The sequence below is a fragment of the Ceratina calcarata genome, unplaced genomic scaffold (assembly GCF_001652005.2).
Source record: "Ceratina calcarata isolate Rehan_Ccalc_2016 unplaced genomic scaffold, ASM165200v1 scaffold297.2, whole genome shotgun sequence".
In the NCBI taxonomy this organism is placed as follows: domain Eukaryota; kingdom Metazoa; phylum Arthropoda; class Insecta; order Hymenoptera; family Apidae; genus Ceratina; species Ceratina calcarata.
The window spans coordinates 2,380,025-2,407,873 of NW_017152138.1; the positions used below are offsets into that span (position 1 = coordinate 2,380,025).

Here is a 27,849-nt window from a genome sequence, read left to right on the forward strand (position 1 = left end):
GATTTTATTCCATCGTCAGTTGTTAATTGCGAGAAGAATAGATTTCATTTAATTCTCTGTGCACAGTCCGGATTCACTCTTTCGACTCTAAACGTTACTGCGATTCTATCTTTACAGAGATAGACGTGAGTTAATCGAAAAATCGAATTGGTTGAAAAGAGATTGGCGACGTTCCCTCAATGGAACGCGAACACGCGAGCTCGAGGATAATCGATCACAAAAACAGGAATCAGTACCTGGATAATGACGTATCTCAGTGGTAAAATGTATGCACGTAAATAAGGAAGACCGAAACGAGTGAGAGGGACAGAACGCTAGGTTTGTAACTAATGTACATTACCTGATTACCGTTTCAACGATCGATACGAGCATCGGTGGACGCGATTAAGCGCGAATGACAGTCAGAGACGAAACGGGCCGCGCGATTCGGTCATCGGCGAATGAATTTCGAACGGAAAACCGATACGACCACGATTAGGACGATTTTGCAAATTTTCAGCGGTTTCCGCCATTCACTACCGACCTATTCATTCACAACGGAGGAGCCCTCGAACGGAATCGTTCAACGTACTGTTTAGCCACTTTCGCGCGCCCTTCCGATTTAATCGAATCTATCATTCGAATCCTTTATTCGTTGCGTTGCTAGCTAACGAAGTTTAAATTAGAACCGTGTGATATCTTCAAGAAAGTAATCACCGCAAGGTTACGCGTCGAACCTCGCGTAACGAGGTCGCCGATGACGTTTCTACGATCTGTGAATAGATAAAAAAAGAAAGAGAAAAGGTGCGATCGATTTTAAATCAAGTTGTTGCACAAAATGATATGACGGAAAATAATTAAAGAAGCAATGCACTCTTGGCTGAGATTAACGAGTCACTCGGCAAAAATACTGTCGTACATTTGAGCCGTTATCTCGTTGAAATTAAAGGCGTGTCGTTCAATGATCCGCAATGATGAAGGGATTGAGGAAAACGTGCGACGATAGGAAGCTCGAAAGTAAAGGTGAACACGGTAGCTACGTATGTTTCTTGTTCGGAGTAGCCGATCGATACCGACTATTACTACAACCGTGTGTGTCCACTATTATTGCGAGCGTACTGAAGATACCGCGAAGGGAGCGGAATTAGCGCCGCTTTTTCATCGATCCTCGCTCTGAATCATTTACGAGGCTGTGTATGCACACAAGTTGCCGCGAAACGAAGCCGTTCGTAGTCCTCGCGACGCGATACTCTTTCCTCGCGTCTTCAGCTTTTTAGTATTCGTTGAAACGCAAACAATTCTGGATACGATAAATTTAAATTTATCAAAGTCCGGATAAATCAATTTTCAACTGAATTAAGGAAGCTCTTAATTTCAGGAAGAGATCGACACTTTTGAGTAGAGTCTGTACTACATATCTTTTAAACAGAATTTGAAACAGTGCACGATTACAGTATTTGAAAACATCGACGTCGAGCAACGCAGTTAGAGAACAATTTTTAAAGGCAGGAAAGGTGGGACGTCTCCGCGATTTCGTAGAAGGGGTGAGTTGTTCACCTGTGTGCTCGCGCGCCACTTTTCGAACGTGTTTTAATGAGACGACACCGAGACACTTGGAAAAAGAAGCGAGAAAGAAACGTGAGAAACAATGGCGCGGGAAACTCTAATCTGAAGGGCACTGGATCGAACCCTTCTCGTCTCTCGCAGCATTGTCTCCGCGAATGAACCCTTTACTACCACCGTGCCATCTTTTCTTCGACCCTTACGCGAAGCTTTTCGTGAGAGAGAGAGGGAATAAGAACGAAAGAGAGAGAGAGAAAAAATAGGAAGAGGTTCGACTGACTACAGAATAGTTACTACCCCTCCACTCGACATTATCTTTACGCCTTTGCCGACGTACAAAAGGAACGACGGAAAAGGAAAGGAGGTAGAGAGAGGAACGGAGGAAAGGAGGGAGGAGGGTGAGAAAAGAGCACCCCGTTGCCTCCGTGAAGAGAAATGTTTGTCCTCCGTGAACGCGAGTTTGCTTTTCTTATTTCTGACCCGAGCCACCCCTCTGTCTTGACCTTCTTTGCTGCACGCGGAATCGAAGCGAACCGAAGAGAACTCATTTCGTAACCGTTGGCTGACTCGAACGTTTCGCTTCCAATATCTGTTGCTTAAAAGAGAAGACAGGATATTATAAAGCCCTTCAATTTCAAGCCCTTCAAAGTTCCTTTAAACTGTGAGTCGCAAGACTTTTTTCATCGAAAGAAAAAGAAAATTGCCAAATTCGATTTCGCAACTTGTCAAGAGCCAACAAAAATTCGTTGTGATTAGATTACGAAATGGTCGGTGTTAGGTAACCGGTGTTTCGTCAAAACGAAAACGAGTACGGTCAAAACAAAGATTGAAAGAAACGGCGAAGGTGGACGGGTAGGAAGAATTGGACAGAGGCGCGAAACCGCGCAGGACCAAAGAGATAACGCGCTTCGAACGAGGAGAGGGACGTTGGGGCGCGAAGGGGTTATTTTCCGAGGGTTGAAAGAGGGGATGTCGGACAGCGTGGCGGCGGCATGGCGAAGATGGCGTCGCCGAGGTCGCGTCTGCGCCGCGACGCGTACACCGCGTGACCACGATCAATAAACACGGTGTACGGTGGTGTTGTGCCGGGGCAAAGGATGTTGAATTCGAAAAGTGTTATTCCGCGCGTCTATCTCTGAATGATATGGAAGGGAACGCCTCTCCACGTGGGTGCCACGTGTGCGCTTCCGCCCCCCGCTTCCGTCTCCTCTCGTCTCTTTACGCGCTCTCGGCGAACGCGCTCTCGTATCTCGATTTCGTCCGTCTGTTTCCAAAACAGCCCCGTTCACCCTGTTCCGTCCTATTCCACTTTCCGCGATTTTCACTTGGTCGCTGTTGCTACCTGAACCGAGGTCGCTCTTGCCACTCTTGGATGCGCCCGTCGGTACACCCTTCGGCGTTCGACGTCTCTAATCATGATCGAACGATTCTTCGATTCGAACGAGGCACAGAACAGAGTCTTGCCACTTAAACTAGCGTCTCGTTATTTCGGAATGCTTGCGAGGAGACAGAATAGAGTGTCGATAGTCGAGCTGTCTACAAGGAGGAGTTTCAAATTCCACAGTCATAGCACAGAGTCGAGAGGTTTTAGGTAGCTTGGAAAAGTCCGAGCAAAGCGCGATGCGCGTGGAGGTATAAAAATGTTGAGCGACACGCTTGCGTTCGCGGATAACGACAACGGTACGCGTACTCGTAGACGTGAGAAACCGCGTACGCGCGCGAAATGATAATTGATCGAGAAAAAAGATGTATCGAGTGGTCGATCATTCGAAGCGAACAAAGAGGTCGGCGAATCGACGAAGACAAAGGTGACGAGAAAAGGAGCGTGTCGTTATAGAATATAGAGAATTGAGAATATAATATAGTAATATGGAGCGTGGAGTTGATTCGTGTTCGGACGGACTAACCTGCTAGCCGCAAGGCCGACATTCTCTGAAATTCTGGCTCCTGCAGCCACTTCCACATCCGTCGGAAGGTCTCCCGACCGCTCTTGAGCTTCGACCAGGGTTTCGGGTTGCGTAGGAGATCGCTGAGGGTGCCTTGGCTACGGCACAGCACCCTCTGAGCGAATATCGCCTGCGGTATGCTGTACCTCTTCAGCTCGGCGCTGATCCTCTGTGCGAGCTCTTTCGTGTTGATCTCCTCGACCTCGCCGGCACCGTTGCCCGCGGACGAAACACTCTTCATGACGACCGTCGTGTGCTGCACGTGCTGCGTGTGCGATATCGTCTGCTGCGGCATCGACTGTTGCTGTTGCTGCTGCTGTTGTTGCTGTTGCTGCTGTTGCTGCTGCTGTTGCAATTGAGTCTGGATCGGTGGCGGCGAGGCGGCCGGTACCGAGTGCGTGGGCGGGGAATGATGCGAGGGCGCGAAACTGGCCGTCGCCGAGACAGCAGGAGGCGAGGATGGGCTCAGCGCGGCCGGACTCTGTTGCAACCTCGGCAGGAAGGCCGGATCGTAGTGAGGACTCGCGGACTTGTGCGGCGAGTTCAATCCGCTCTGGCTGTAGGCGCTCTGCGGCGATAAAGGGCTCGGCTGTAGGCCGGCTCCCGGCGACGGGTAATTGTGCGGCGGCGACATGCTCATCGGCGGCAACTTGTCGTACGCGTACGGCGAGCTCGCCATGCCGAGGCCGATGTTCCCGAGGCCGTTGTTCTGCATCACCGCGAAACTTCCCGTGACGCCGCCGGCCGCGTGCGTGCTGTACACAAACTTGTCGCTCATCGTCGAGATCGGCGGCAACGGTTGCAACGGCGTCAGGGTAGCGTACGAGGAACCCGGGCTGAACCCGGGCGGCGACATCCTTTCCGCGACCGAGGTCAGTGTCTGATAGGTCGGCTCCGGCTGCATCGCCCTGAAGTCCGTCGCGTCGATCATGCTCGCGACCGAGACGCTTATTCCCGAGGTCGGCGTTAGCTTCCCGGGACTGAGCAGCTCCGAGTCGGCGTCCCGCGAGTCCACGTCCACGTCCTGAGGCGGCACGATCACCGACAGGGACTCCCTCGCGTTCTGTCTACTACCACCACCGGCACTACCACCACCACCACCACTACCACCACTACCACCACCAGCACTACCACCACCTCCACTACCACCGCCGCCTCCGCCGCCGCCACCGCTGCTACCACCGCCGTTTCCGTTGCTACCACCGGCGCCACCGACGGCACCTCCGCCGCAGCCGCCACTGCTGCTGCTGCTAGTGCTACTCGTGCTGCTACCGCTGCTGCTGCCACCGCTGCTACCACCGGCGCCACCGACGGCACCCCCGCTGCCACCGACGATGATGTTAACGCCGCCACTTCCGCCGCCAACGCCACCGCCACCGCCGACGACGACGACGCCGACACCGTTGTTACTGTTACTGTTGCTACTGCTGTTGCTGCCTGCTCCGCCGGGATGATCCTGAGACAACGAGAGATCTTCCGCGGCGGCGAGCTCTCGCTCCTCCTTGACGCTGAGCGCGCCGGCCGCGAGTAGTTCCAGCGGCAAGCTCGCGCACGCGATGTCCGGGCTTTGCGACGCCGACGAGGACATACCCTCCGCGCTTCCACCTCCACCGTTCCCGTTGCCACCACCACCGCTGCTGATAATGAGTCTACCACCACCGCCGCCTTCTTCTCCGTCGGCGCACGATTCTTCCTGGTGCAGGTGTTGCTGTTGATGATGATGATGATGATGGTGATGCGGATGATGGCTCGCTTGTTGCTGTTGCTGCTGCTGTTGTTGATGATGTTGCTGATGGTGGTGATGATGGTGGTGGTGGTGATGATGATGTCTACCCCCACCGAGCACCGTCCCTCGAACAACGGCGTTACCTCCTCCACCACCGTTCCCTCCACCTGCACAGTTCCCATTCGAGCCACCCCCACCGGTTCCCCGGCCATGCGTAGACACCGCCGCCGGGGAATCGACCGAGTCCAATAATTGCTCGCTATGCGATTGATGATCGGCTATGTCCCCTATACCTTCCATTTACGCACATCTAGTTCGGGTGGCCGCGCACTCGCTCTCCCGTGCTCGGGCACGCCGCGTGCCACACGTATCGCGGTTATCCTAGTTCGCGAGATATCTCGTCCACGATCACTGTCGTCGCGCGCCAACGAGACGATTCGTTTCTCGAACGTCGAACACGTTCACATACCGTGTGGTCGCGCTCGCCCCGATATCCCCGTTATCGGTCAAGTTAATAAAACTCCGTTCAACCACCGTATCGCACCTCACAACCGTCCGACGAACGCACAATATCCTATCGATGTACACCCGGCGCGCACCGATCGTAACACGATTCTCTCGGTTTATCGCACCACCGCTCTTTCCTCTCTCCCTTCTCTCTTCTCTGCCGGCTCTGTACTCTGTCTACGAGGGTTGTGTCACTGAGACCAGTCGCGAGCCGCGTTGACGCGTCGCGTCGAAGAACGGAACGTAGCGGATCGCGAGCAGTACGGTAACGAGCCTGGCGACGAGGAGCACCAGTCGTTCGTGGCCGGCAACCACCCCGAGGCGAGCACCGTCGGGCTTGTTCCGACCCGGCGAGGAACGACAAAGCGTATTCCGATCCCGCGCGTGAACGATTTCCCGCGAAACGCTGCTACTGCTGTCGCTGTCGCTGTTTCCCGATCGCACCTTTCAGACAAGTCAGACGCGCGTCCGGCACGTTGTCGGATCGGCATAGAGATCCGGTAGCAGAGCGGCGGCGACCACCGTGCGCCCATGACATACGCGGAGCGAGTGAGAGGACGCACGCACCTCGCTCAAGTGAATACGACGACGAGTTGAGTAGTCGACGAGTTTAGTCGGTGTGTGTGTGTGTGATCGCGTGTGTTCGTGTTCGTCGCCCGAGCGATAGGGACAAGAAACGTGTAGTGACCCGAGCGAGAAAAAGACCGCGCACACGTGATATACACACACGTCGGAGAGCAGAAGAGAGAACAACGACGGTCGGAGAGAAGAAGGGGGGAGATACGTCTCTCTCTCTACTCTCTTATCCGTTCCTCTCTATCTCTCTCTCCGTCGCACCCTCTCGGTACCCCGAGCCGTCCAAAGGACCCTTCCGTTACGTTCACTCCGCCCCCTTTCCTCTCTTGACTCGAAACTCGTGGATCCTCTCTCTCTCTCTCTCTCCCTCTCTCTCTCTCTTTCCCTGTGTAGCGACACCACCACCACTGTCGTCGGCCACCACCACCACCATCAACAACTACCACCACCGGTATCACCGTTTCACCACCTGGTCCACCCTACACGCTTTTAGAGCAGCGTGCTTCTCGGGCGCGCTTTCTCTCTTTCCGCCTCCCTTCCCTCGTACGCGCGTTCTTTCGTGAGTTCGTTTTACGGTTTACGCAAACGGACGCGTGCTACGGTTCGGTACGGGTCCAGGTGCGATTCTCGTGCACGCACTTACACGCTCGCGTGTATGTACCTCTCTCTTTCCGTCTCCTTCGACGCGCCACCAGCGAACCGGCCAGTTTCAACCACCACCACCGTATGACCACCACTACTCGTACCTGCGCGATCTCTTCCTTCCGAGGCGTGACACCACGTGAAAAAGCTAACCCCTTTACTCACGAGAGCGGGACACTCGCAGAGGCTAACAGCTGAACACAACCGCGTAACCGGCGTCTCCTCTATCTATCTCTCTCTCTCCCTAAGCGCGTCTCATTTGTTTCCGTCACGCGAGTGAAACTGGTCGCGTTCGTTTTCGAGTTTCCATCGGCGATTGTCTCTCGAGAATGGATCGAGCTCGAAGACAGTTGAACTTGAGCCGCACGTACTATTCTCCGGTCGAGAGAAGCGACTGGAGCCACCCCCGGTGAGTCTAAGTCGGCATATTCGAGGGACCACTACGTGCGCGCCGCCACCACCACCACCGCCGCCTCCTCCACCGCGGCTCTACTGGCGTCAGTCAGCTTTCTATCGATTTTCCGATACCTCGTGACCAACGTTGCTCGATGCGCCGATACTTCGAGCATAAACATCGACTGCCCGCCGCAACACCTACATATATTCCTCGTCGACGCGACACGTTTATCGCCGCGTCGTCCTAGCAATACGCGACTCGATCCGATTATCGAGTGTCCACTAAGATCCTTCTCGACGATGCCTTCTCCTCTTCCTTCTTATCCTAATTTTTACCAATCTCTCCTCTCGCCGATAGTATCATCGTAATGTTCATCGAGTTTTTCAAAATCTCGGGTATAACGTTGTTTGTCATCCCGTGTAATCTTCACGCTGTCTTCCGATTGTTTAAAATGTCAATTGACAATGTTCATCGAGTCATTAAAACGATCGTCAGATCCATTAAAATTGTAGACAGCATTTTTCAAAATAACAGGTAAACATTCTTCCCTTGAACAAGCTCGTTGCCATTCTGACGAGTTTTCACAATATTCTCCAACGTTTTGAAATCGCGTTCCTCTTCACTAGCTCGGAATGTTCAACGAAACTTTGTAAAGTCCAATGTTCGATCGTTTAAAATCACAGCGCTCGACGCGATGTCCTCGGTCACAAGATAACAGTGTTTCGTGTACCGTGAAGCCAGCCTCCGGCCCGTGACGCGAACCGAATCCCGAGATCAATAGGCAATCGAAACGGGGAATCTTTGCTGCACTGTTCGGCCAGCAAATCGATTCCTCCACGTGTGCCGAAGCGGATTGTTGCGGAGCGTCTCGGCCAGTTCGACGCAATTTCGACGATCGAAACGCGCATCCGCGTCCCCGTATCCGAGGAGAGGAGTGGGAAATGCCGGGGGCCAGTCTCCAAGATGTCCTCTCTTCCCGGGGTCTTCCCGAACGCGTGCCGCCCCTGTTTCTCACCCCCGATATATCGAAGCCGTGGAGGCGATCGATCGTTCGAACAGAGCCGACCTTCGTCCAATGTCCAATCGAACGAGAAGCGCGTCGATGGTGCGGATCGAACGGGGCTACTCCGCGAAGAAGGGGTAGCTCATCGATCTCGGCGACGAGTCGTCGGACTCTCGTTCCGATTCGATTCGTACGAAGGTAGGATTAAATCCACCGGTCAGTCGATGATTCGACGAAAATCGTGCACATCAACCCGCTCCGGCGCGAATCCTCTTCGACTCGCGATTCCGGCCCCGGTTAACGCCGCGCCACCGCCGCTCGTGCGCATTCACGCGCACGCGTGCGCGTACCCTTGTCTTCCTTCCTTCCGAACCCGTGTCACCCTTTCCCGGAGCGGCGTCTACCACCCTCTTTCGAGTGCCGCTCCTCTACCGAGCACCGCCGTCGCAGTCGACGCCACGATTCTTCTCAAGATTCTGCGAGATATCTTTGCATCTCGAATCGATACGAGTCGCTCTGAACGAATCGTTGGCGTCGCAAAACCTAATCGAGTTTGCAGAATACTTTCAATCGCGGTTCCTCGCGGATTCCGTTCGACGTTGTATAGAACAATCGCGGCGCGCGCCGAAACACGTCGACGAACGAGAGGAAGCGAGAGGTGCCCGCTCGCGAGGAATTGGAGGAAGCGAGCGGAAAGAGGAGTTGCGCAAATCGCGAACGCGACTGCTACGCGGCTCGTCTGAGCCGCGTCCTTCGGCCGTCAGAGAAACGGGAGGGGTTTCTTCTGGAAGAGGGTGGGAGAACGCCCAGAGGGGTGGAGATCTTGCGACGGGGATCTGTAACGAACTCGATACGTAGGGGTCGAGAGGGGTGCCGAGGCGAGCCTCGAAACGCTGCGAAGGGTGGCTCAGGCACCCATCCGCCATTCGCTGTACCCCGGCCCACCGAATTCTTTTCTCAGTCTTCTTCGAGGTTAAATACAATTTCCGTTTGTGCAGTTCTAATACACGTGCGAATCAATTATAAAGTATGCTATGAGGATATATGCATATCGTGCGCAAATATAATATATAATAGCAAATTATGCATATCTGCATCTTCAGTTACTAGAAGGAATTCATCTTAAATTCTGATTATACCAAATTTTGAGAAGTGATTCGTTCAGTGTGTACATAATCATCTTTTCCGCGCGAAAAACTCGAATCGCGCGCGTCAAACAGGTTCACGAAGATCGATCGATAGTACCTGCCACCGGTTTCACTGGAAGTGCTATCAAATGAAATCCATGAGCCGTTCCAACTGAATAAAATCAATATGAACTTACGCAAAGGAAAAAACAACGCATCACGCTCCAGCATTGAGACTCAGTTCGGTTTTCTACCGATTTTCAATTTAAACATTCGGGGGTAAAGGCGAAAATGAAGAAAATATCATTTTGAAATATCGTCGTTTTCGATCCCAAGGGGTGGCAAAGTTCTGCCAACGAATATTATTATAGTTGCTCTTTTAGAACAATAAACACAAACGAGCTATCGGCTTCAATAATATCGCAAGAATAATGCTACTTTCTAAAACGTCAACTGGACTCGACACGAGGGCACTTTAACGCCCGAGTGTGCCGATCCTGAGGGTTGGTTGGCTTGGAGGGGTGAAGCAGCGATGTAACGTCGATATCGCGCTCTATACCAGGCGTCGCGACGCCGAGTAGGGCGGATCGGGGTGCAGGGGAAAGTTCCACATGGGTAAAATAATCGATACCGCGACCGATATGTATGTACCGAAGCCCCGTGTGTATGTATATACGCGTGTACATAATGGCGCTAACACCAATACGTGTAACCCGGTTCTATGTACGAGCGCGCGTGCGGTTACACGCGAGCGGCGACAGGGTTGGAGAGGAGCGAGGAGAGTGGACGTGGATAAAGAAAGAGAGAGAGAGAGAGAGAGAGAGGTGACGGTCAGTCGGTGCACGTAAAGGCGCGCTGCCATAAACACGGAAACGGAGAAAGAGGGTTGTAAGTTCGGGGGTGAGAAACGCAGATCTTAGAGTTCGCCTGCTGCTTGGCAGTAAGGATAATTCCGCCGGAAATCGTAGCACGGCCATTGTATGAATTGATAACTGATGTCTCGTAATAGCAACAATTACTTGAAATATAAAGAATATTCTTATAAATACGATCGACGCTTAAACTATTAATGCCAAATAAATGAAAAGGAAATAATTCTGAGATTTGCAAGACGAAAGATAGCAATACAGAGTAGTGGATACTTTTTTTAAAACCGCGATTTGTAAGTTCTGTTTGCGATTATGCCTCTTCGACGGAGTAGTAAATTCATAGGTGAAGAGATAAAGTGCGAACGAGCGCGGGCATAAAATTTGCATGTCGCCTCGAGAGAGACCAGATAAGGGCGTTAATATAGTGGGCAAATAATAATAGATTATAGTGGCCGGGTATTTAACGGCGAGGACGGGGAAAGGTGGAAAAGGGACAAGGAAAGAAGGGAGAGCGTGGGTGTAAGATCGGGGGTCGGTTAATAATAACTCGCGCGGATTTCCCGTATAAATACTACCGTGGAAAACACGGTTGTCGTTCCAAGGGTGGAAAATCGCTGTTGCGAAAACGTGCAAAAGGTGATGGTAGAACCCGCGCGGGTCATTTGGAACAAAACGTGGTTAGCGAAGGCAACGTGCACAGGTAGAAAACAATAACTCTTTTGTCTTCATGTTTTATATTTTATTACTAAATATCCTAATCGTTCGAGAGTATTTGAGATTGATCCAATTAAAGAACTGGATCACCATGTAAAAAACAATTTGAAAGTATCTATTAAGAAAGCGAAACAACCGGGCATACGCTTCTTGCATCGAGTAAAAATAAAAAGAAGTCTACCACACACGAATGGCTAAAGGGGTGCAAGGATAGGGGAATAGAAGGAAGACAAAAATTTGTATACCGCCGACAAGGGGTGAGCGCAACGTCGATGCATTTGTCTGAAACCCTCCAAAGAGAATCGTGGAGAGACAGAGAGAGAGGGAAGGAACGCGTACGCGGCAAGTATGTACGACCGCAAGAGTATATAGGACGAGAGAGAGGACGGAAGGGGGATGAAACAGGACAGGAGTGGGTGGTAGACACGAGCTTCGAAGAACGCGTAGGTGTCGCTGACCAAGGGAAAGCAAGACGCGAGAGACAGGGAAACCGTATGTACCTAACGTGAAATTTGTACATGGCCGCAAATGGTGAGACCGGCCAGCGGGGGGTTGAAACGCGTATGTACGCTTAGGCACACGGACCATTACCGGGCAACCCTTGGCTACCCTATCGCCACGGCTGCGCGGCGGCCGTTGAAATTTTCCGAAACTGTGCCGCAAACTACAAACTTCGGGGCGAAAACGAGCGAGTTTCGATCGACAGATCGATCCAATTCGATATTCGGTACGTGGAAACACATTCTCGTGTTTCGTAGATACCGTTCGGAACAGGATAGTTGACGTAGATAGCGATCTCTTCACGTTTTTGTTTCGAGCTCGTGGAACACTGTAGGAGTCGTTAGACCGGTGGATTCGTTGTAGAAGGGGTGGTTTTCGAGGTTAATTTCGAAGGAAAGCTTTCTTGGAAGATATTAAAATTCCTGGTCTGCTCTGTTGGAATATCGAGAGCGTTCCTCGAAGCATTTAAAATTCATTTCTCGAACATCGCGTACTATCCAGCTGCATTTCGATATCGATATCATTTTTAAATAGAAATCCATTTTAGAATCTTTCATTCTTCTTTCATTCTTTATGATTATTTTATGACCTCGTGAGTATTCATGTTAGGTGTCCGCTTAAAATGTGTCTGTCATTTAAAAAGTATTCCATCAGTCTGACTTCAGATAAATACGAGATTCGTTTATTATTACAACGTTTGACAAACATTGGGTACGAACCATCTCGTTTCGAGAATAGCTAAGTGTGTCCCCGTTGTTATTTCACATTGATTTAAAATCAAAAATATTCGTGTCTGACGTATTTCTGTTCCGTCGCGGTTGACCGACGATATTCTTCTTTTTCTTCGCGGTTTTTATTCTTTCATCGTCAGAAAGAGGAGAGGAGATCAAGAGGTATCTATCCGCGCGTTCCTTCGCTATCGATCATTCGACCACGCAGGGATTTTAATTTCGCGCGGGCAAAAAAAACCGTCGCGAAACGGACGGAGAATTTTTATGAATTAACGAGATTTTGTTGCGTCCGACCCCCTCGGTTCCACCCCGCCTTCGGCCCGCGGACAGCGGCGGATGGAATGTAATTAGAATGAAACAGGAAGCCCTCGGGCCTCCTTCGATGCATCCCCTGCTTCCGGCCATTTTTCACCCCCTCTCCATTCTCGCTACGCCATCCGTACGATTTTTTCCATCCATCATTGCATTATAAATGATTAAACAGCTCTGTGAATTATTGAGTTAAAAATATCGAACTTCTCATACGTCACTCAATTATATACGAAAAAATGTGTCATGTATTATTATCATACATGCGATATTTCCAATTTATAGAAAAATGAAAAAATTCCAGATCGAATAAAATGGATCGATTGTTCGTTTCTTCGGAGAGTTAATAGTCTGGCAGCGATCGTTTCTTGAAAGTTAAATATGTTTCAAGTGTTACGGGGGAAACATGATCTCTGTGAAGAGTGTTTCGAGGGATTCAAATCGATTTAGGCACGGAAGCCATGCAGTGGACCCTAGGCTGGTCAACAACGTTGATGATACTGTTCGAAGCGTCCAATCAACGACTACACGGCTTTCCACGTAGGTTACAGTGACTCACAGATTCGTTAAATACCTCCACGTTTTAAAAATATTGGCCGCATCTCAATTTACAAACACGGAGCATATGAAATTCTGAAAGCGGTAGAAACAGGAAAGGAATATGTATAATTGCCTGCTGTGAACGAAGTCCGTGAGTCACCGTATACGTAATCGATATCTAACACCGTATGAAACAACGATCGGAATTTTCAAACAAACTACTGACCCAATCATGAATTACGTAACATAGTAAAGAGCGACGATTTTAAATATAGATTACTCCTTACTGAAGCTCATCGAGAACAATCGATATTTCTATAATTATTTCGTCACTCGTTACGCGTAAATGTATTATTATATCCGCATTTTCTAACAATAGTTATCCCAACTATTTTCAGTACTTCACAGCGTATTCTTCTCGCGAATATTCATAATCTGATTATCTTAATATTTCAACTTCACTCTCTAATTTTTCCAAAATAGATCAATTAAAAATCTCAGTTATTCTAAATAAAATTGCCGAAACATTCTCGTTTCTAAGTCGTCGAGCCTCATACCGAAACTTGTCAAAGGACCATTGTAGTGCCTCAATTATTCGATAATAGGTAATGAGTCCTCGGCCCCAGACAGACAAACACCTAACGTTCCGTGGGGGCCTCGTCTGTGAGAAGGAAACAGGGCACGGGCCCGACAGTGCAGATGTCTGTCGAGGCCACACCTGGCGGCAGGTGGTGACTGCCACGGGAGTTCCCCGTTACCCCCGTTACACCCTCGTCAGCCCCCCTGTAGGATTCACGCGTGTGCCCCTCGCGATCATGTGTTACCTGGCACGCGTATACTCTCTCTCTTGAGGATAGGAAACCGATCAACTGCTCGCACGAAGAATCCGGATCGGTTTCTCCTAGTCTTACGAAAATTCTGTTTTATGGGCGTAAATTATTGATTAATACGGAGACGATATTAGACCGAGCAAAATACTTTTATTCATCTCTGCACTATATATATTAATTAATGAGACACTTCTTTAATCGTATTCAGCACCGATAGTAATGCTCATTTCTTCGGAAACGATCTTCGTTTGATGGTACCAGCGGTTAGTATCCAGAACAACTATTCAACAAATTGACCGAAACGATTATCGTGATTAAAGGGTAGAACACGAAGTACCTACTTATCTCTCCGGGATGCACGACAACTTCCAGTCTATTGCAAGTGTAATAACACTCTCGTGGTGGTTCCAAAATCCACAGTTTCTCGCCTTTAATCTGTGCTTGCCACGAGGGATGTTCCACGTCGTCCACCTATGATAAAAATACGTATAATAGAATACGTGTACAAAAAAAATATGCGATGGAGACGCTTACGTGTATGGGTGCGCCGTAACCATGACTTCCCATAAAAATCCAATCGGTTTTCTCCGTTTCAGCAGTATCGGGCAGGAAGTAGGGTCTTTGATAGTATTGCCTTAATACACTACCGATTTCCTCGTCGCAGTTACTCCTTCAATTATAATTATTATTTTTGTTGACGTAAAATGCATTCGAGAGTTTCACTAAAATTTGACTGGAAAGTTTGGTGGGGGAGTATCTGGAGTGCCCATGAACGGGGGCAGTTTTGTGGCTTCGATAACCGCCCTAAAGCTCGCGCGTATGCACACAATCCGGCTAACGAGCTTACAAGCGCAACGTTAACATCGGCCCCGTGTTCATCCCGTGAAACAATTACCCAGAAACTCGTCGCATTCGTGTCAAACGGGTTCCTCGTACCTTTTGAACATGGACCAAATTAAAAAAAATTTGGCCACTTACCAACCCACGTACCACGGCCTCGTCCCTTCCTGTAGCAAAGCTCGTTCGGCGCTCATGTCGAAAACATCCTGAAGGCTTTTAAACTCGGTCTTGTAAGGAAAGAACTGGCAGTTCGCATCCTGTCCATCGTACAACGACTTGAAAAACGAGAACGAGAACGCCTTCGTCGCTGTCCAGTTGACCATCGCGTCAGTTACAACCACGGGCCTTCCAGAATACGCGTAACTATTCGTTGGATTGTTTGAACGAGATTAAAATACGAAGTGGATCAAACGAATTGTAGAATAGGATGGATGTTAAATGATTTAGGGATGATACCGTTCCTCAAAAACGGCAGGATCCACATTGGATATCCTGTCAACCTGTTGAACGTCCTGACAAATCGAACAGTCCTCAGCTGGCCGAAATATTTTCTGCGTGAACGAAGGCAACTCCGCCAGGCACTTGAAAAATATTCCATTCTTTATGGCCAATTATTCTATTAATATTGAACGCGAAAGAAACGTCCTTTATTGTATTATTTGGGAAAGCGATTGTGTCGAAGAATTCATGAAGATCAAAATGATATTGATAAGCAACATTAAGAATGAATAAGAGGAAAGAGGATGAAGATATAGATTTCATAAAAAGAATTAAATCAGTAAAATCGGTTGCAGCTCACCTTATCATACCGCATCGTGTACGCGTAATTCCAGAGGAATTGGGCCAGAATCCACGCGAGGATCAACAAGATCCACAGGTGTCTCCAGCTGTTGAGTTTCGATCCTCCGGATCGCAGCAGCCGGCGCGCACAAAATAATTTCACTGATCTCTTAACGAGGCTCTCCCCTTCGATTTTCGTCACTAGCGAACGCAATTCCCTTTTCGCGTGTTCGAATGACTTTTTCGAGACCTCCTTAGTCATATTGTTACTGTTCACATCAGTCATGACACTGAACAACTGATAACTCAGTCAAAAGGGGCGTCGATTATCAACTTGCTTAAGGAGGTTCGTCAGATTTCACGAGGTGCGGATGGTATGCCTATGCTTATTCGTATTCAGAGTCGTTTCTTACTCTTAAGATTAAGAATTTGCTATCCCTGTCTATCCCATATTTCCAGTCCTTGTCTTGCACACGGAACAGAGACGTAAGCAAATGCTTAAAACGATCTTAAGAATAAGCAACGACTCTGAATATTGGCCACTACTGTATTGAATAGCTTGCTCAATCGCAATAAAATATCTATTAATCATTAAATTATTAAACAAACCGTGTTGTGAACATAGTCAAATATTTTTTTAGATTTTGAGGAATTGTTTCAGCTTTATGTTTCATAGCTTTTTTTTAACATCTTAATTGTGTTTCGATATGATATCTAACTTTTAAGTAAACTTTCTGGACCTTCTCCATAAGAATGCGTGTATAAGAACCCATTTTTCATATTGATTTTTCTCGGATACTAGATTGTAGATCGACTCCAAATTTTAACAGGATATTCATTACACATTAACCATTGAATTTAAATAATTTGCAAGACCTTTTTAATTTACACATTTCACTGACAAACCTCCTTAACGAATTGTTGAATTTTCAATTAAACGTCCGAGTAACGATGTACTGTTTGCTTTTTTAACCAACAATTTTTGGGATTGTTCCCTGGAGAGCTTCTTATGGTCTTGATGGTCGAGGTGAAACTGTGGCGAGGATCTTTTCACGGGGTTCCACCGAAGGACTCAGTCGCGCATGGGGGGATGACGCGAGGCGAGCCACGGGGGTGTGAAATGAACAGGAATCTAGGCTACCGATTGATTGAAACGGGATACGAAACCGTGGAAAGGGTGATCGAAACAATTTCTCATCTAATTTCTAACAGTCGAAACAGTGGTTCAATAGAGAAAATAAAAAAGCTTTAAAAAAAGAGAAAACTAGATAGAAGGAATGGAGATGCAACTCAACTTACGCATACTTTCACATACCATTTTTATTTATAGAAATAGTAGAAACGTGTAGAAGTGGCGTTGTTTACTAGAATCAAAAAGGAACGTAATCATTGTAAAAGCGATATTTGCTGTTTCGTATTTTACGTCTGATCAAGGGTTCTCGTTTAATAAAAAAAAAATTAGCAAGCGGCTTTAGCGTTCGAACGAATCCCCTACGTGAGAGAAGCATGCATCGGTGGTGGTCTCTTATCGCACGCGGAGCAGGTGGTGGTGTTCACCGAGCCGTGAGGTTTTTCTTGTTAAAATACAATCAACCTTTATCACACGCTACCATTTCTTTAACGCGAACTTATTCTTCCAACGAAAGAATCGATATCAATTTCTGCCCGGCAGGCATCCATCCTGCTTCGTAAAAAGTTTTATCATTCAGTGATATTCTTTCTCCTCATTTCGGGAAGAATATCATTCTAAAAGAAAAGATGAGATATTTGCATAAAACACGTTCCTCGGTAAATTCATTGCGAATCGCAGGATTGTCCCGTTCGAATTTGTCATTTGCGATTGTAAATTGACAATCTACATTCTCGTTAACAAACCCTCAACGAAGTTGATTCGTTTCGGATCAATCGATGCGTTTCAATCCTCTTTCCTGCGTTACAAAGCGTGACTGAAGTAAGTTGTTCTCGAATATATTTACTTATATATAAAAAAGAACAAAGAGATAAAGAGAGAATTAAACTAAAAAAAGAGTTGTTAAAGAATACTTTTAATTGACGACTTCAAGGAATTTCGTGGGGGGTGGATGAAAAAGAAAACGCACGAGGTGGTTTCAGCGCAATTAAGTTCTTTAATTGTTATCAGTCGGGTTCGAAATACACTAGTCGATCCTTTTTGTTATCGTTTAATAATTATTGTATATACTGTGGTACTCCTCCGATATAAATAATACGACGTCAATAAAATAATGACAATATGTTTGTTCTTCGTCCCCCGTCTTAACAAATTATATATATATATATATTATTATTAATATTATATCATTATACCTACTTCATTTAGTACTTGCTTGTCATCGATAGATTGCGTAAAACATGTACGAGTTAAATAAAAACGACGATGACGATGATAATGATCGTGACGATGATAAATCCTCTCGAGGGTGAGTATCGAGGGGAGAAATATTCGGAAATAGGAACGATACTTTTGTCCAGAGACGTAGAGAAGAATTAATTTTCCATCTTAGAACAACTCACTATAACATACTTTAAGCTAGTACAGAATTCTTCAATATTTTGTCTAAACGAAATTGTAAATTGTAATGAAATAATTTTCAAAATTTGTTTTTAAATAAAACAAGGACTATATCTTTTTTTTAATGTGACAAATACGACTGGCGAAGGTTCTCCCCGTACCCACCCACAGTTTGGACTACGTTTTACAATTAATACTAAATGCGTGGTGAAATTCCTCTAATACATCTAAAATGCACATCCATGCTTATTTAATGCTCTTTTTAATTTAAATACGTATGCAGCACTGTAGCCTATCTTTTTTTTTTCTGTTCTATTCGTTATGCACGTGCCTCTGTCACTCTCTTTATCTTTCATTTTCATTCTCTCTCTCTCTTGCGCGCGCACGCTCTCTACGCGTCTACGTATGCACGTATGTATATGTGATGTGTGTATGCGTGTGTGTATACATGAGATACGTGACATTTTCCTTTCTGTTGTTTTCGTGATTTTTTTCATTTTCTCTCGTGTTTCATTTTTCTCTTTCTCTCAGCGATGGCGAAAAACCGGAAACTTTTCCCTCTGGTTGCCCGAGAGGTCGACTACCAGCTCATTTAGCTGGCTGATTATCTATTTTCAACGAAACAGTTGAAACACTAGCGAGTCTCCCTTGTCTCGGTTCTCTGAAAATTTTCTGATGCAGCGATCTGATGGAGTCACTCGACTATTTTTGCGCTAATCAGTCTTCTCGAGTGATCGGATGACAATGATCGGCGATGAACGGGTGAATTATTTTTTGATCCTCGATCTGTGCAGCTCGAAAATCGATATCGATCACCGACGCCTTATCAACATTTTTCAACGACATGAAAGTACGCAGGAGAAAGTGCGTTTACATTTTAAATTTACCGTAACAAATTAAATTACGAAGAGATAATTTTACTCGAGTTACAAATGAATAAACAAAAATTTATACTTTATCATCTTGTCGAATAATCGTGTCAAACGAAATTGATTTCACCTGGTAGAAAGGAAGTACGGGGAACGGGTGGGAAATAAAAAAAAAAGGAAGAACAGTCCTTTTGAGAATCATGGTTTTTTTCATAAAAAATAATTCTTAGGAGATCGAGATCGATTCGCGATCCGTGCAGCGAGAAAGCGGCTACGCAACACACAGCTTCTTCTCGTCCGCCGTTGCTCAGCTTTGTAGGCCGGCGAGAATCGCGTAAAAAACGGGGTGTAAAAATCGCTATACAGTTAATAAAACGCGACGCCGCGTTAGAAAAATTTTCGCGTCGCTTCACTCCCTTTTTTTCTTCCTCCCTCCGTTATTGAGAACCGTGGCTGAAATCGCGTTCATTGATTCTATCGTCTCCGAATCCTCCCTGAACGAATTCGATTTTCCATGTTATTACAGTAGAGATAACAAAATCGTTTTTATAAAGAATCGATAAAGTGACTCGTTCAAAGAGAATTCACGTTCGACCTCAGCGAAGCATTTTAGTAGTTTTTCTTAAATAACGGAACTGAAATAATTTCCCGAGTAAAATTCGTGAAGATTAAAGAAAAGAATATATATTTTTTTTTAATATGCTTCCTGAGATCGAACGGATTCGACGTCTTTAAGAACAGTTTGTACAATACTTGTTACACATGCGCTCGTATAAAATTGTTGACTGTGCCGAGAAAATTGTACTCTATATAGTTTGAGATTATAAAAAAAAGTATATTCCAACATGGACTATCACAAGATTAGAAGACCTGTTGCTCGTCGAGGAAGAGTTGTATAGCTTGAACTTGTGTCACATTTCAATTATTTCCAACCGTTAAAAGTTCAGCTATCAAATTCATCGCTCGAACTATACTTTGAACAAAATTGCACACATTATTTGCACTGCTTAAAAGATATGTTCTCTTCTCCGTAGCTAAATTTAATTCTAAAATACCGTAACTACTAAAAACTACTTAGAGAGTGCCGAAGACCCTCTGATAGAAAGCTCTCTAAATGGAAGAAGACCCCTCTTTTACTCGACACAGCGCGATTTACAGAGATACAAATTTCATTTTTGCTCAGCCTCCGGTTGTTGTACCATTGACGATCGTTCTTCTTTCACCACGATGGCGTGTCTCTTTATTAACTTAACTTATTACTTTTCTGTTTCTTCCTTTGCGAATGTGTCATACTCCACGAGACTACATTTTTAAAAAAATCCATCGCTTCCTTCCATCAACGCTCTCTTTCTCTCTCGCTCTATTTTTCTTTTCGTCGCTCGTTAATCCTCGTAGAAAATTAGAAACGCTGGTACACAGAAACGATAAAAAGCGGATATCAAAATCTCGATTCGTTCGTGTTCGATCGTGGCGGCTCTGATAATAAATAATCCTCTAACGATCCAACAGTAATTAATCCGTCACGCTGTAAAGAATCTTCGGGATCGTCGAAATGAGAAAGGATTAATTCGCTACCATCCCCGATACGTATTTTAATCTTCGAAATCTCGTAATGCTTGGTCAGACTCTTCCATTTTTACTCGTTACATTTCCTATCTCGAGGTAATACGTCTATCACTTCTACGATTCATCAGTTTAGAATTCCGTTACTGAAACGACAAATCGAGTCTTAGATAAGTTTGAGAATTTTTCAAATACGTAACGCGAAGGCAGACGAATCAGAGCCGTGCGTGTCACATTCAGCGGAATGGTCCAAGGGTGTCCTCTAAGAGGATTTATTCGCGTGCAGAAGATCTGCTAGCGGCTCGAACGACGACACTGAGTCCCACTCGACGAGCATTTAATTTCTCAGCCGCTGGCGCGTCAATAGAAACCGACGCTATTTTTAAAGACGATTCGAGTGGCCGATGAACCGAGTAATCGCCGAGCAAGAGTGCGCCTATAAGCTCGAAGGGTGCCTCCCGATTCGCGGAGGAATCTGTCTCTCGATAATTGATCAAAATCGCGTTCTCAGTCGTTCCATTAATATTATAACAATTATTCACCACAAGACACGATTGCCGTTTTTAATTATAATTAGCCAATTCCATAATCGTCATTAATTATAATTAACAAACGACTGCCGAGTATAGAACGTCTCGTTTGAAGATTGTTACTGTATTATTCAACGCGATTCTTATCTGGTAGAATAACGACGATACCGTGTTTACTTCCCTCGGCCGTTTCTCTTCCTCTCTGACTTTTACTCTTATCCTAGATCTCGTCGTTCGTTCGATCGATGAGAATGGCGAGTGAAAATTCGCCTACGGATGGGGCGAGTGTATGTACAAAACTAGTTCGGCACGGACTACGAGGGTGATAGCGGCTCGAGGGGACACCGAAGGGATGAACAAACACTTGGACCGGTTTAACGAACGAGCGACGAGATCGGTGGGAATTTAATTCTCTTCCTTTGCGATCGCGACGCTACACACAAGACGAGTCAATAATAGTTGCTATACAAAACAACTCGGATCATCAATTTTACTGAAACACAACGTGTGAACTTTGCGTTCGCCGGAGTTGGAGGATCGATTTTCAAAAGTTTCTTTGAGACATTTCGCTCGACAGCTATTATTGACTCAGTCTGTACGTATATTTTATATATGTATATATAGATCTATGTATATATAATTCTGAATCGATGGAGAACAATTTTTCGCTTTCCCGTAATTGGTGTTATACTTTCTCTCTCTCGTAGCTATAATTCGCGAACACACACTCTCTCTCTCTCTCTCTCTCTTCCTTCCCCTTCAACTGTCGTAATAATATTATTTAAGAAATAGAACAAGGATATATTTATTTGTATATATATAATATATATGTATATATATCTATATATATATAATATGTATATCGGCTATCAATAATGTCATCTCTGTCAAACATTCGATAACATTGAACATCACATATACCCTTTTTTATAGTTTTATATAATTCGCTCGCTTTCACCCCCCCGTACTCTCCCGCACCCATTTCCACGGTTGTGTAGGTAAAATTACGTCGAGGAATTGGAACAGCGAAGAATAAGATAACTACATTACGAGGTTGAAAAATTTCTTTCTTCATATCCTAAATTTAAAAATCTCCTCGCTTCTCACGATATTATTTCTCACGGGCTCGAGGGTGAAAGACTACTCTCAATAACGAGAAAGGACTCATCTTCGCCCCTTCTCTCATTCTTACGTCTCTACGTTCGCGAGTGGACAGTTTTATACGGGCAGGCAGACAACATTTTATCAATACTAATTCACACAACACGTGGTATCCCTAACGCGTTATTTCACGTTCACGCATTCTTTCTTGGAAAACGATACGGAGAAAACGAAAAAGAACGAAGCGCAGCTAACAAATACAATTATTCGGCATCCTCGTGTTTACACGCCACACCCACAGCCTCAGAAGTTTACGTTTAATAATACAAAATAATAATAATAATAATAATAATAATAATAATAATAATAATAATAATAATAATAATAGTAAATCGCGCGTGTGTATAATATATAATTCTATATAATTATATCTATCTGTATATATAATATATTCATTCGTGTCTCTCATACTCTCGTGTATTTATAGCGCGACCACGTTACTCCGATATTCATTATTAATAGTTAATTAATAGTCGATCATTTGTAGCGTAATACCGTAACTACTTAATTCTTAGTAGTACTTTTTTATCGGTGGCCGTTAATTCCTCGACGGTACCGCTTTTAAAATATACATATACACGTATATTTATATTTATATTCACGTATGTATATAGTATGTATATATTATATTAATTTAGAATTGTGCAATGAAGGTTTAGAGCCATTAGTGCGACTACTGCTGCGGATGTGGTCGGACAAGTCGCTTCAACAAACGTTTCCCGTGTCTATTTAGTGTACGTACATCGATAACGTGGGGTGCGAAGTGCGATTCTTTTTTTATTTTTATTTTCCTATATTTTTTTTTTTACTGTTTTCCTTCTCCCTTACATCATTCTAAGACAGAGTCACGATGACTCGAACACCACTAACACCTCTATACCCTTCTTGACCTCAGTCTTCCGTTTCCCAATATACACCTGATCATACCACCGTTTCTAGTACAGTATAAAACAATCGACGAAACAAGAAACAACGATTTCGAACGTCCGCTTCTACGCTAAATGCCCTCTACGTCCAGTCTTTCCTTTCAAATACCTTGTCGATCACTGTGTTACGATAAATTCGATAAAAATCCCCGTTCTCAAACCATTCTCTACGTCAACCTCCTCGACCGAAGGTCCTTTCAACCGAAATTACTTTCTCTGTCATCTACCCTTCTTCGTCAACCGTTAAATCACAACGTACCCTAGAGCAATTATAGCTGCCGAATCGTCTTCTACATAGACACCCATCCAAGCGAGTTTACCCTTACACCCCTCTTCCAACTCGGAAGCCGAGTTCTCGTTCAAATCGCGATAATTTCGATTGCAGTCCTTGTTGACACGCGCAAGCAGTCGGACTTCTACGTCGAATACCTTTCTTCTAAAGTTACTTTCAGCTTGATTGAGACACCGAGTTTCTTGTCAGTGCGCGATCCTCGCTGTAGGCAACAGTAGGCAACTAAAATCGGTTTCTACGCGACAGCACTCTCGGTGGAGAGACAGCAGCCTCCTGTACTGGCTGTTATACCCAGGAATCGCCCGCGGAGGCGGCGGTTGAGTTCGGCGGGACGTTAACCGTCGCTGTTGCGGCGGAGCCGTCGGGAACGCCGATACCCACACCGTCGGCGACCCATTGACCGGCGGTTGGCCCACCGCCGGCAACACCCGAGCCGACGACCGGGCCCTGAACCTGCGCCTGGCCCACCCCCAGCTCATACTGCCGCTTCTTTTTCTTCTCCAAGTTAACTTGCGCGTAGAGCGGCTCACCGGGTTTCGGTTGCTGCAACACACACACAAGCCAACGGTTAGTTTACAGCCCTGGCTGCTCTCTTTTCGACGACCCTCTCCATTTTTTAGAGGGTCGTCGTGCCGGGGGTGGGTCGTCGCTCGCGGAAATGGGCCCGGTTTTCTTATTCGTTTTCTTTTTATCTGGCACCCTTCTCTTGATCGGTCTGTTCCTTATCTGCCCCTGGTCAACCCTTTGACTACGTTAATTTTATTAGTAGATGATTGTTAAATAAAGAAGTAAAATTAGATACCTGAAGACATAAGGATGTTAAAAGGGTGAAGGGTAGTAATAAATTCTAAACGATATCTAATGCGTAAATATGAAAAGGTGAAAGAACGATGGGTACTGTCAGATACTCTTTTATTATGCTCGATTAATTTGGATATAAATAGATTATAAATAAGTTTTCGTGCAATAGTCAACGTGTCACTATAAACCATGCTTCTGAGGTGCGTCTAGCTTTTTCTCTCGTACGATAAAACTCGGTTAACGAGTGTACGTGTGCGTGTATGTACGTGTATGTATCTATATATACGTGTTCGTTCGCACAATGGAAAAAAAAAAAGATGTTTTCCTCGCGCTGGTAATTTTTCCCTTTAATGCATCTTCGGCCGATATCGATCTTCTCAGAAGTAGGAAGAAGGAGGATAGAAAATAATCTTTGTGCTTCTGCATGCATTTATATTTTTCCGAGACCATTGGAACGTACGTTTAATCCAAAACCGAACGTTGCACACATGTATATATAGATTACGTTCAATCTGTTTAATATCGTATCGTGTATCGGATTTGGAAAAATCAACTCCCGTCTAAATAGACTTCTGCCGATAATTCTGTTCTGTGGAACGAGCGAGTACACTGTCGCGCTACGTATTTCTACTACGTAATCACTGTCAATTAGGCAACGGACATCAGCCCTTTCTTCGCGAAATCTTCCCATTTTCCATCTCGTGATAAAATTATCGCGATTAATCCATTGCCTTAGGATCCCATTATTTATATTGAAATGTTTTTAAAATTCCTGTAGAAGAATGAATTGTTATTTCATAACTCGGTATCGCGAGGCAAGTGATTAACGCAATTTCGTGTGGGAAATCTCTGACTTCGTCGATTTTGAAACACTTAGCAAGGTTCGAAAGCTGGACGCGCTTCCTAATTGCTGTATAGTGTCGAGTATTTGGTCCTGTAGCAACTAATTCCTTATTACAATCGTGGAGTCATGCGAGACACACTTCAAACTCTAACAACTCGAATTTTCCGTGTACGTAAATGTATTTTCTTCCTATCGTATTCATTACGCTAGACGTAAATAATATAAACGTTCTCCGAACATTACGTGGTTAATAAAAAGAAGACAGATTCACCAATCGGAATAATAATCGATCGTATAAAAGAATCGTTGTTGTCCCGTTTATGTATGTAAAATTCGAATCCGAATAATTCTCCGTTTCGCAATTCGTAGGTGTAAAGTGTCCAAAAAACATGAAGCACGAAATACTCGTTGAAAAAAAAAACCATGTTTGCGGGTGTAACCGGCAATCCGAGAAGGAATTCACGTCGTTTAACGAATCAATGTTGTCAATTTCCGTACTTGTATCCTGTTTCTCAAAACTGTGTTTGGAAACTCAGAGATTCGTTTAATTAATAATTAAAATAGTTTAGTGCGAGAACTTGCTCTACGTCCTAGCAAAAAATGTTTCAGGTAGAAATTATAGCTCCAGTCGTCAAATACAAATATGTTCTATACGATGAGTACTTTGCAATAAACTGTTTTATCGTTTTTTGTCAAATACTCATTAACTCTTCTTATAACTTGTTGAAAGTTTATAGTTTCGGCAGTGGAACGGCCGGATTTTGTCAGTACCAATAAAATGCTGATTAATCATACTTAACTCGTTAAATATCAGAGTAAGAAAAAAAATGCATAGAATCTTTCTTGTAGAGGATGTCAGTGCCTACAACTTCTGTATAAAATACTTTTCGCTAACGTCAATAATTAACTGTACGATAGATATCTCGTTCGTGGCCGCAAGGCGATTAAACGTTTCTTCTGAAATTTGTAAAATATGAGAGAGAGAATTGTCTAATTCTTGTTCAAAGAATTCCATTTAATGATTTAATTAATTTCATAGCGACGTGAATCCTCTCTTCGTTACAATATGATTAAATACGTTTTGTCCGTGTATACGTTCGTGTATCGATTATAATATAAAAATGTTAGATATTTGGTAATTCCGTGGACTGTTTTACGCTCTCTCGCTCTCACTCACTCACTCTACTCTCACACTTTCTCTCTCTCTCTCTCTCTCTCTCTCTCTCTCTCTCTCTCTCTCTCTCTTTCTCCTTTTCTCTCTATGGTAATACTGTGTTAACTCTATACGGATAATGCCGGTTTCACGTGAAACGAAACCGCAATGAATAATACTTGGTACTCGTTAATTGACTTAGTTTATACACCTATGATAAATGCTCGTTAAGTAACTGCTCTCTTTTTGTATCACAACTATGTGAGGTGAGGTGTCTCCGTGTGTCGTATTTTCTATATACCTTTGTTGTCTTTTTGTATGATCGAGCTTTCCGATCTCGTTACAGTCGTTACTTTCTTTCTGTTCGTGCGAGCGAATAAATATCGTATAAATAAAAGCGATTACTTTTCTCGACTAAGTGTGTTCTAGCGTTTCATAGAAAGAAACGCCTTGTCTCTCTTTATTTGTTTTCAAATACACGTACACATATGTATAATATACACAGTTAACAAAAAATGGGGAAAAACAACAAAATCGTTTCGTCTCCGGGCTTAAAAACTAAGTCTAGAAGATTAATAGTATTGCTATTGCTCCTGTATTAAAAAGAAAAATAAAAAAAAAAGGAAGACAGCGAGATTCATACTACAAATAAGTCGATTCTATAATTCTTGTCAAATTTGACCAGATAAATTTTGCGTAATATTTATTCTGCAATGTTTACCGTTCGTATCTTCTAAATAATTATTATTCTCAATTGCTTGAAATCGTACATCGAAGCTAATCACGCAGCAAATAAAGTCCGACTTGAGAAATTTTACTAAGTTGATCGTTATGAGTTTTTTTTTGGACGATTTTATGTTTCCCAATCGTTTCGAGTCATGGTAACTGCGAATCGAACGAGTTAACTTCGAACGGGAACCCGTACAATCCATAATAGACGTTTCATCCGAAACGTACTTTTCATTTTGAATTTTGAATGTGTTCAACTGTACCATTAATTGTTATTACTTACGGGCTGGTATATGGTTGGTCGACCGACGTTATTCGAGTTCATGTTCCCTCTCTGAATCGTTCTATCCTCGTATCTGGTGCTACCCTGGCTCGCCATCGGTCGGTTCAGCGTGCTACAATCATAGCTACGTTCAACGTAGAATCGAGCGATCCCGACAAATGATTACAAAAAAAGGACTCTGCTTCCAAGAACGAAATCAATGAACAAAGTCGAAACGAACGGAGAAAACATATACGTAAGATAGATTAAGCGCAGAGTCCCGAAACGGAAATAATTGAAATAAAAGATCGATTCAAATAATAAATTCAATATAATAATAATTTGATGATCACCAAGTTGCTTAAAATGGTTACCTGTTCGCATTATTGGGAGAATTAGGCCCTGAATTCCGTGCCGCTACCGTTTTCGTTACGAAATCCTGCTCCTTCCAGCCGTGCTTCTTGTATACGTCCCTTAATTCCTGATGCTGCCACATTGTGAACAACACTTGTCCTACGAATGAACGAACGAACGAATTCTCAATTCTTAAAGTTCCACTCTCTCCTCCCGTTCTATTATTTACGGCTGCTATTAGCTTTGGTGATGTTG

At 44.8% G+C, this 27,849-nt stretch overlaps 3 protein-coding genes across 22 annotated transcripts in view; all 3 read right to left on the minus strand.

Moving 5' to 3' along the window:
- Window positions 1-9,046, minus strand: part of LOC108624078 (one cut domain family member 2) — a 63,857-nt gene extending 54,811 nt beyond the window's left edge. For 2 of the 4 annotated variants that reach the window (XM_026812819.1, XM_026812818.1), the window contains exon 1: window positions 3,450-9,046. In XM_026812819.1, the coding sequence (XP_026668620.1) occupies window positions 3,450-5,514 (2,065 nt within the window). In that variant the 5' untranslated portion in view covers window positions 5,515-9,046. The remainder of the gene's footprint in view (window positions 1-3,449) is intronic. The other 2 variants (XM_026812816.1, XM_026812817.1) reach the window with 2 other exon arrangements.
- A 5,044-nt stretch (window positions 9,047-14,090) lies between these two features.
- On the minus strand, window positions 14,091-16,880 carry LOC108624007 (uncharacterized). Of its 6 annotated transcripts, none has more exons than XM_018022931.2 (7): window positions 16,558-16,880; window positions 15,600-15,878; window positions 15,257-15,381; window positions 14,939-15,163; window positions 14,495-14,630; window positions 14,302-14,431; window positions 14,091-14,240 (listed from the first exon to the last, which is right to left on the minus strand). In XM_018022931.2, exons 2-7 carry the CDS (start codon window positions 15,864-15,866, stop codon window positions 14,155-14,157), a joined length of 969 nt encoding a protein of 322 aa, XP_017878420.1. In that variant the 5' UTR covers window positions 15,867-15,878; window positions 16,558-16,880; the 3' UTR covers window positions 14,091-14,154. The 6 variants fall into 6 exon arrangements, with proteins under 6 accessions (XP_017878420.1, XP_017878419.1, XP_026668611.1 ...); XM_018022930.2 differs by having other exon boundaries at window positions 16,487-16,880; XM_026812810.1 differs by having other exon boundaries at window positions 16,457-16,880.
- Window positions 16,881-16,882: 2 nt separating this feature from the next.
- The window catches only part of p120ctn (adherens junction protein p120), a 38,356-nt gene continuing 27,389 nt past the window's right edge, over window positions 16,883-27,849 (minus strand). For 7 of the 12 annotated variants that reach the window (XM_026812805.1, XM_026812804.1, XM_026812803.1 and 4 more), the window contains 3 exons: window positions 27,615-27,753; window positions 27,262-27,385; window positions 22,554-23,994 (listed from right to left, as the gene is read on the minus strand). In XM_026812805.1, coding sequence (XP_026668606.1) covers window positions 23,737-23,994; window positions 27,262-27,385; window positions 27,615-27,753 — 521 coding nt within the window. In that variant the 3' untranslated portion in view covers window positions 22,554-23,736. Of the gene's footprint in view, window positions 16,945-16,969; window positions 17,327-22,553; window positions 23,995-27,261; window positions 27,386-27,614; window positions 27,754-27,849 lie in introns of those variants that run through there. The other 5 variants (XM_018023108.2, XM_026812801.1, XM_026812800.1 and 2 more) reach the window with 3 other exon arrangements.

Coding starts and splice junctions, on each gene's coding strand:
- LOC108624007 (XM_018022931.2), bottom strand. CDS start 15,866: ATGACTGATGTGAACAGTAACAATATGACTAAGGAGGTCTCGAAAAAG. Junction 15,382..15,599: donor ACACGATGCGGTATGATAAG/GTGAGCTGCAAC, acceptor ATATTTTTCAAG/TGCCTGGCGGAGTTGCCTTC. Junction 14,631..14,938: donor AGGCCGTGGTACGTGGGTTG/GTAAGTGGCCAA, acceptor TTATAATTGAAG/GAGTAACTGCGACGAGGAAA.